The sequence below is a fragment of the Podarcis vaucheri genome (assembly GCF_965113315.1).
Source record: "Podarcis vaucheri genome assembly, chromosome: 11".
Classification (NCBI taxonomy): domain Eukaryota; kingdom Metazoa; phylum Chordata; class Lepidosauria; order Squamata; family Lacertidae; genus Podarcis; species Podarcis vaucheri.
The window spans coordinates 37,732,102-37,741,934 of NC_138749.1; the positions used below are offsets into that span (position 1 = coordinate 37,732,102).

A 9,833-nucleotide genomic window follows, 5' to 3' on the forward strand; every position below is an offset into this window, starting at 1 on the left:
TAGACTTCGCTGGTGCAACATTGGATCCAGCCCGGTGCATCTTACTCTCATTCCCCATGGCAAATTGCCTTCTGCTGTAGTGCAGCATATTTTCCCCAATTCCAACACATGGATGCTACTTTCCAGCATGTCCTTGAACCCTAAAGCACAGTAGCCCACAATACAGCAAACCACTCAAAAGCCAAAATATGTGTGAGAAGAGCAAGTCAAGTTCCCAGCAGCACCCTAACAACATAACCTGCATAGGGGTGTGAGAAACTATATGGGTCCTTAAGAGTTTCACACCATAAGCTTTACTTTAAAAGGCTTTTGTGAAGCCTAGGTATGATAATCTGGAAGATAAGCTTTAAATGCAATAAAGATCTGGAGGGAACTGTTTGAGTTGCTAATTACCAGATGTGTGTTAATGTCATATTTAACACAGCTGGACTAAAGTTTGACTCTTGCAACAGGTTTGTTCCTATCTCCCTGCTTTACAAGTTGGGCTGTGTGAGCCAAGGATACACAAAGCAAAGAAAAGGAAAATAGGGCAATGGCCTTGCCCTAAGTCTCAGAGGGCATTACTGATGCTAAATGGTGATAAGCAGAACCAAGCCGAAGTGCTGCCTGATGTACCGTAAGTAATACCTATAACATCACCGGTTTTATTCTGCTTTGGGGGACAGCTTCTGACCTGACACATTTCTTGAACTTTATGTGACCTGTGTTGTTGTCTGCAAATTACTGTGACTGGCAGAAAGCTCGGTTTTAATCCTGTAACACATCTGGGAATGGTGAGGGTTTTTTTTCCCTTTCCCTGCATATATGTAGACTTCACAGACTATACATACTTTCCCACTATTAATGTAAATTGCTTCCCAGGAGAAATAGAAGTATTCAAGAAATAATGTTTTTAGAGTGAGCTTAAGCCCTGTATATTGAATGATTGGTGGGTTTATTACAAGCACATACTGTATGGAATGTTTCAAAACTACAGTGACTTAAATTTCAAAATATGAAAGCATGTAGATGTATCTGTCTGCGAGAACACTTGTTACTTCTGAACAAGTGGAGTGTTGTTGGTTTTTTAAATGTAAATAAAGTTCAGTCTTTTAATGTACTTTTACCATTTCTTGCTTTTAGTATACAAGGCACTGGTAACTCTGCTTGTGTTCAAAAGAAATTGGGAAACAAAGCTGAAGTTGAGATGATGCGCAGCAAAGATAATCATCATTTTTCAGGGAAGCAGGGGACTGTTAACAAGGTTAACCTTAAAGGTACTGTGATTTCCTAACTTGTGCTTAGTACTTCACAAGTTTGCAATCCGTAGTTCCACATTTGGTCCCAGTGAAGATGGAGTGGTATCTCATTATTGCCACAAGTCAAACATGGCTTTCTTGTGCTATTTGTTATGCAATGCCCTTTTTAAAAAGTTGGGGATATGATTGTCTGCTTGTTTTAATCAGTCAAACAGACACACACAATTTTCTCTTGAGTTGTAAATTGAGAATGCATCCTAAAATGAGTCCATCCCAGTCATAGCCTTATTTCACTAATCCACCTCAACCTGTGCTTGTAAGAATCAGCATCGTCCTCTGATTTGAAAGTCTAATTCAGTCTTCATCTCTTTCCGTCCTAGACGTTTTGCAAACAAAGACCGAAGTGTATGCTGAATTACATAGCCCCATTAAGCATATGGACTGTTTTCTTCTAGGCATCGAGCCCAAGCTATGAAATGCATTTGGATTTTAGTTTTAACTACACTAGAACCCAAGCACTTGAGTTTTAAATAGCACAGTACAGTAGTTTACATAGGCTCTATTCAATACACAAATGTAATAAAATGTACTTACATGCTTGTATCTGTCTTAAATCAATTTCTGGAAATATTTTTAATATGAATTTAACCCAGACATATATAGTTATTGCCATTCAAAGTGCTCCGAAGTATAACAGTAATGGATATCAGAAGGGATATTTTAGAACCATATGCTAAGCTATTGGTAGAGCCAAAAACAGCAGAACCCTCATTTTGCTTGGATTTAAATTTTATGCCCACCCTATACCAAAGTCTCTATCAGCAAATGCACTGATAAAAAAATTATCTGATTTCCCCCCTACTGGTATACTATTGGAGTGGTAAGACAAACTGATATATAATTACTCTTAAAAGAAGTGGCTAAAATATGACACATTGGGAAAGATAGACTTGATTGTTGCCCACAACGAACAACCAGACATTCTGCATAAGAATAATATCCTGTTGAATATAAATAAGGAAATTTACTGACCCAGTCCCATTGAGCAAATGTGGGGATGGGGAGGGCAGAATGTTCTCATTTGGGTAAATGTCATCATTCACTTGGAAACGTGTTTTTTGTCAACTCTTGTTCCAGTATAATCAGTGGACAAAAACGTAAACAAATATCAGAATTTTACAGCCTGCCTTCGTTAAATGAGCCACTACCTGTAAACTGCAGTCAGTCTTCACTGTCTTCCTTCTCTCTTCTTTCCTGGGTCTAAATGTGTGTGTGTGTGTGTGTGTGTGTGTGTGTGTGTGTGTGTGTGTTCCCTCTTCTTAAGACTGCTTCTCTCCCTCTCCCTCCTCCACCCCCCCCCTTTTCTCTCTGGTACTGTAGGCAAGCCAGACAGCCTATTGAGAAACAGCAAACCATCTGTTAACGGATTTGAAGTTCTGAATTATACTTGAGTGTGTAGAGGCACTCGTGCTTAGCCAGAAACATTCATTTGAATTAAGCTACAAACGCTGTGTAAAAAGAACCATACACTTAATGTAGGTTCATGAATAAATTTAAGGGAGGGCAACTGCGCTCTAAACTTTTATTGCTTCAAAACCAAGCATTTTTGGTGTTCTGTGATCATTCGGTGCTTTTATAATGTGGTTGAAGCTTTACAGCTTGAACGGGTGGGTGGGGGAGAGGGAGAGATAATTCCTGTGTTAACCCTTTAGCAGTGCAGTTCCATTGCTGGATCTCTGATGGAACAGAAGCTCTGTGGGCTTTTTGAGTTTTCTTAAAAGGTATTTAAACAGGACAAAGGGAAATCTTATTCATTACTGAGTGCTCTGGCGTGTAGCCAGATCTCCTAGTTCCTGCGCTTTGATTATTTTCTTCAGTTGCCATTTTGCCTAGACTGGTATAATCTATTAATTCTGTTTGCTAGGAGAGACTGCCCTGCATACTGCTTGCAAAAGGAACAATGTGGAGAGATTGATTCATCTTCTCTCTCTTCCAGGAATAGATATTAACGTTAAAGGTAAGTAGTTTTATTTTCTTCCCTGAACAAACACATTAAGCCTCCCAAATAGCTGTGATACTTGTGTGTTCGCAGAGTTCTTTTCATTCCTTGTTTTCCTGCTTCGGGATTATGAATTAAAGCAAAGATTTTATGGGTAGTTTTGCGGCTAAAGCTTATTGATTGCACTTAATTGTCTGCATGGTTTTTCTATTAAAGCACAGTCGTGGTTTAAAATAATTCATTTCTGGCCTTTTTATAGATAGGAGAATAAAAGCTGTGAATGGCTTTATAGTCAAGATTTTTATGTGAAATTCTGGTCTGAACAGACCAGGGCCAGTGTGTGGTTTTGACTGCAGATGCCTTGTTCTTACTTTAGCAATAACAAATACGATGCTTTGCAGAAAAAAAGAAACAGCTTCATTGTAGAATGACACTGAAGTAGATCTTTGCCTCATTTCATTTTAAAAGTATAATACAGAATTAGCATATTGATTTTTCAAAATATTTGTCATAGCACTAGTTAGAGGGGGGGAAAGGGTAAACGGAATCTGAACGACAATATTATGAACATCCTGCTACTAATTTTACTGTTTTCTCAAACTTCCCTTGATTTGTAATTCAGACTATGCTGGCTGGACGCCTTTGCATGAAGCTTGTAACCATGGAAACACTCTGTGTGTCCGTGAAATTTTGCAACATTGTCCAGAGGTAAACCTGTTCAGCCAAGTGGATGGGGTGACTCCCTTGCATGATGCCCTGAGAAATGGACATGTAGAAATTGCTAAGCTTCTACTTCAGCACGGGGGTGAGTGTGTTTGTGTTAAATAAGCTTAGAGAAATTTGAATCTGTAAAAACTGCAGAGTATTAAAATTTGAGGGTGTTCTTGATGTGATTTTTGAAAGCTAGAGGTTTTCATAAATATTGATGTGCATCATGCCATATTTATACTCATTCATCTTGTCAGTTAAATTATTTCAGTAAGACCATAACTTTGGCTGCTTTCTCACATTTGCTGAATTGCAGATTTTTTGTAAAAGCTGTATGAACAAGCAGTGATGTGGACTGCATGCCTACCAGGCATTTTTCACAAAATCTGGATTTTAAATTAATTTTTACAATGTACTGCAGAAGTGGTTAGCTTAACTGCTTTGTGCTGCTTAATTTCATTGTGTTTCTGTTTATATTTATGGTTATCCAAACATTTAGGCTGATAATTCTGCTTTTGAAAAGTCTAGGTTTTTAAAAAATGGAAGGGAAAGGGTTAGAAATAGCTTACTTTAGAATTTTGCATTTTTTTAAAAAAACCCCACTTAAAGCAGTTCAAAAATTACAACATTTTGTGTATACCCTCCATGAGATGTTTTCCTCTCACAAAGTACTCATCTTCAAAGGAGAGAAAGTATATATATTTTAGAGCGTTTGTGTGTGCCATATATAAACACAGAGTTTATGTAGCTCATACCACTACTCTGCATGTCAGTTTAATTTCACATATTTCATGTTTTCAGATTTGTTATGGCTATACCAATTCTGCTGTGTGGAGTGCAAAATAATGTTCTGTACTTAGATAGCTTTTAGCTAAACTCAGCCAGAAACACAAACATTATACTGGTTAGTCTGTTTTATAAGACCTCTGTGCATTTGCAGTCTTCTCCTGCCCCCTAAAGGCTATTTTCTTTGTCTCTGGCTGACATTCTTTCACAATCAATACATCCCTTGCTCTTCTCCCTCTGTGTGCTTGTGCTGAACCTTAATGCTGTCTCCCAGGTGTTTTATTTATCTACTGCACCATGCGACTGACACGCCAAGCCAATACCTGGCCTCACTTCAATCGGTCTAAGTGATGCAAGAGCCAATATTACCGAAAGCCCAAGTCTTCAATAGAACGTGGCATTACACTGACAGATGTGCATTTTTCCTGGGTGTCTGTGAAGAATGGGCAGCGGATGATCCCCGTGTCCTAGGGGAGAAGATCTGCTTGCACTTTCATTCATCAAGGTCCTCTTGCAACGGTGCAGACGGTGTGTGCAGAGTTATCTTGCCTGTCACATGCCAGGCCTTCGCCTGTCAAGCAGTTTGACAGACGCATGGCAGGAACTAGGCTGCACATTCAGTATACAATTGCTAATTGTTGGTAACTAAACTTTATAGAGTCCTTTGGCACGTGCCTCAGCCATAAGCCATCCTTTTTAGCTTTGGGGTTTTTTTTTAATCTACACTATGATGCAATATCTACATTTGAAAATTAAAATATTGCTCTTGTGTGCATGGCCCTCTCTCTGTAGGCACACAACCTGTTAATTTTATTGATGTGTTATACCATCTTTTTCCTAAAGAGCTCAAGGGGGGCATCCATGTTTCTCCTCTTTTTATTTTCCCAACAGTCCTCTGAGGTAGGGTAGGCTGGGAAATAGCAACTGGCCCACGTCTCCTACTGAGCACTAAGGCTGAGTGGGAATTTGAATCCAGGTTTTCCTGGATTCGCCCTCCCATCAGATGTCAAGGAGATAAGTAACTATGCAACCTTTAGAAAACATTGGAAGACAGCCCTATATAGGGAAGTTTTTAATGTTTAAGGTTTTATTATGTTTTTTGTATATGCTGGCAGCTGCCCAGTGTGGCTGGGGCAACCCAGTCAGATGGACACGGTACAAATAATAACTATTATTATTATTATTATTATTATTATTATTATTATTATTATTATTATTATTATTATATTATTCCTGGTCTTGCAGTTTACCTTTCACAAAAGTAGGCTGCTCTTCTCTCCCCACCCCACACCCAGATCCATATGTCACTTTAACATACCATTTCCCCCTGCACATTAAAGCATTTCAGTTAAGTACATTGCAGTTTCTTCATGACGAAAAACTCTGTGCAACCTGTAATCTATGGTAGTTGAATTGTTGGTTAATTTATTTTATTTTATTTTTTTAAAAGGCTGCAGCTGATCTATCACTCTAGTAGCAGCAGCTGCAAGCTCAGACCACATTGCTACACATAAAAAGTCCGCCAATCTAAGAAACAGTGTCAGTACTGATGACCTGTTAGGTAGAAGCAAGATCATTAAATCCCTCTGACCTGTCTGCCAAGCAGGTGATGAGTGCTGCACTCATAGGCTTGGGTGTTAGATACAGGCTTGGGCATTTAAACTGTGCACAGCAGTCTTCTCTGTATACAGACACCATCCCGGAAACCGTTATTATTTATTATTATTAATTTATATACCGCTTATAGGCCAAAACGTGGGTGAATCTAGGCATGCTTTTCTCTGTGTGTGCTTGCTAGATGCAGACACATTTGACTCTGTGAATGTTTAGGGGGTTTATGGAATAAAAACTTAAGCCCTGGTTATTTGAGAAGCTGCATTCTTGCATTCTGTCCTATTCAGCCACTAAGGAAGAGTTACTTCTGGTGGAACCACACAGCCCAAGGTTCATCTGACAGCCAAGGCTGTTTGTCTAGAGGGCATTCAGTGCAATGGCACATACTCCCTCCTGATAAACAGCATATGCTAATAGTTTGTTGCTTTTGGTGCATGTAAAAAATGCTTTATGTAAGCAAGCTATATAGCCTTTTCTTCTAATTTTATAGGTCTTAGGGAAAGTAACAGGAAACTATATTTTTAGCATATCTAATCTGCTGTTTCTTATTGTGCCACTGTTTAAACTTAAAAATATGTTCCAAACTCCAGTTCATACCTTGACTTGTCAAGGGAGTGCTGAAATAGTGTGACAGAGGAGCAGGAAGGCCTTCCTTTGAGTTTGAGTTGGGTTCTCCATGTGAATGCTCAAAGAAAGTTAGTGGGTGGCATTTTTCTTTCTCCAAAATAGTAGTGATCCTGCTGACTTGTAGACCTTTCTCCCACGTTTTGAAGGCAGAGAAATGCCACCAACTACCATCCTTTGGCATTCACATAGAAGGCCTGGCTCATACTGAATGCTATCTGCCATACATAAGGAATTCCCCCTAAATGTATGAACAAGGCTAGGATTCTTTATACATGTGGCTGAGACATGTGAAATGCTACGTAACTCAGCTGCTGGCACAGCCTTCTGCCCATGCGCTCAACTTAATTGAATGTTACTGTGATTTGTAAACCACTTTGAGTTTTTATTACAATCTATCAGTATATAAACATTGTGAAATACGGTAAATTTGTCACCATGGATGGCAGCAGTCCCCATTTTATATTTGTGTACCCCAAAGTTTGCTCCCTCATTTCTTTTTTATCATCTTCATCTATCAGTATCATCTATTTTGTGTGTCTTGCAAAACACATTTTGTAAACCTGTATTTTAATAGGTATCACTAATTTCTTTAAATATACTGAAGCATGATACATATACAAAGAACTTGAATCATCTGGCTATGTTAACAAAAAGAAATCTGTAGTACACTGATGAGATCAGGAAGTAGCTTTTGCTCTAGAACAGTGGTTGCCAGTTGGTGGTCTCCGGACCCCCAAGGGTTTGTGGCACCATTCACATAACAAAAACTACCTTAGAGATATACAACTTTTCAAAACCAGAGGGTCCATGGCTTGGGGTTTTGAAAAACAGGGATCTGCAGTACTTAGCGAATTTGGATCCAGTGTTCTAGAACATCCAGCCTTTGACTGACTCACCACATGACTATGAGGGTGAGGAGCAAAGGTCTTAGCAGGGCATTTCACCCCATAATCTTTAAGGCACATAGTATACGCCTGAAAGAGGCTTAACAATTCTAATTCGTTTGGGAATTAAAATGTGATTTGTTAGTCAAAAAGCTTTAGATGCTGCAGACAAAACTGCAGATACTGAAAAACAGCCAGTTGTTTAGCTGCGCTAAATAAGCTATTTCCTATTTAATGTTTTGTTTCTTCTGCAGGACCAGTATTGCTACAGCAGAAAGATTCTGAGGGGAACCTGCCACTGGATATCATAAAGTGTGAAACAACTAAGCAGCAACTTTTGCATCTTGTTAATCCAGAAGAGAAAGTTGAGGAATTCCATGCACAAGTGGAAAGCAATTTTCATAAAACACAGACAGAATTTTGGACGGTCTTATATTGCAAGATGTTACTAAACTTTTGTTCTGTATATAAGCTATTTAAGCCTTTTTCTGTAGCCTTTAAAAAGCTAGCCTGCTCCAAACCGTTGCTGATGACATCTGATTGTTGCAAGTTTAATGCTAGCTCTAGCCATTGGTTCCTAGATCTTTATTTTAGAGAGCTTGAAACATTTCGACATCTCCCAGTGTATCTTCAGAAGATGATTGAGGAGCTTAAAAAGGGCACAGGTGAACAGCAGCAAGCTTTTGCAGCAACACTACAGCAAATTTCAGTGGAAATCCAAATGTCTAACTGTTATTTGGCCAACTAGCTTCCAAACTAGGACTGCTTGCCAAAAGCTGATAGTCTTAACACTGGGGTAGCTAATGTGTCCTTGGACTCCAGCTCCCATCAGCTCCATCCAGCTTGACCAATGATAAGAGATGATGGGAGTTGTTGTCTTGGCAGCATCTGGTACCTCATTGATCCTGGTCTAACATGTTTATCATCTTCAACATATAAGCATAATACCCTTGCCTGGTTGAACTACTGATCCCCACAAGGGACTAAGACTGTATTTGCCTGATTTAGCCGTAACACAAAACTGGCTTCCTACTACAATGCGAACAAGCTGTACAGAATATCAGGTTTGCACACTTTCCTTTCCCATAAGAGAAAACCAGAATCCTCTGTTCCCAGTTTTGCACTAACCACATTTTCCCTTATGCTGTTTGAACTTGGGAAACTTACTTGATCCTATCTTGTTCACACTTATTAATTAAGCAAACTGTTTTCTCACATGCTGGCTTGTCCTCACCAGCTAGTTTGTAAACAAACTACTCTCCAGGCTCAGTCGTCATAGGAAACAGGAAGTGGATGCTTCTTACTTGGGCACTACAGCACATTCCCATCCTGGGAAACTGGTTTCCCACCAGCTGTGAAATGAGGGAGGGGGGTGAGCTCCAGCAACGATTATGGCACCAACTCAGGGGATCCTTTTACTTCATCCTATCAAGCAACACTTCATTTTGTTGGCTACCTCATTTTGTTGTCTGCAATCACTAATCCTGTATAATATTTTTGTTAATAAAATTGTTTTTGTAATGTGATCAATATTTGAATAGAGTACTGTATACTTGGTTCATTTACTTTTAGGAGGCAATATACTACCACAATCACACACTGCATTCACAATTTATTTGAGAATGAATAAAGATGTTCTTGATCCTAATACTGTCATTCTCAAATTATGAGGCAGCCCACCTTGGGTGGTGTGGGGGAATATGGAAGATTTAAGGCCACTCTAAAAGGTAGGGCATGTTAATTATCTTGTGTAGGAGGCAACAGTATCTAGGGGAAGTTGAAGCTTCCATAAAACATGCCCTAAGACTGGACTCTTATTAAAGCTTTATAAATGTAATTTGGAACCAAAAACCATTCAATAAATTAAAATGGTTGAAGCATAGCTTCATTATTATGTATGTTCATTAAACAAACATTTTGTAATTTGAAAAAAAAGTATTTAAAAAAATCCAATGCTGATTTGAAACAAAATTCAGG

At 38.9% G+C, this 9,833-nt stretch overlaps 1 protein-coding gene across 6 annotated transcripts in view; it reads left to right on the forward strand.

Annotated features, from left to right (window-relative positions):
• Positions 1–9,382, forward strand: part of SLF1 (SMC5-SMC6 complex localization factor 1) — a 33,424-nt gene extending 24,042 nt beyond the window's left edge. For all 6 annotated transcript variants that reach the window (XM_082191359.1, XM_082191356.1, XM_082191360.1 and 3 more), the window contains 5 exons: positions 453–616; positions 1,123–1,256; positions 3,163–3,255; positions 3,860–4,042; positions 8,111–9,382. In XM_082191359.1, coding sequence (XP_082047485.1) covers positions 453–616; positions 1,123–1,256; positions 3,163–3,255; positions 3,860–4,042; positions 8,111–8,604 — 1,068 coding nt within the window. In that variant the 3' untranslated portion in view covers positions 8,605–9,382. The remainder of the gene's footprint in view (positions 1–452; positions 617–1,122; positions 1,257–3,162; positions 3,256–3,859; positions 4,043–8,110) is intronic.
• The last annotated feature ends 451 nt before the right edge of the window (positions 9,383–9,833 follow it).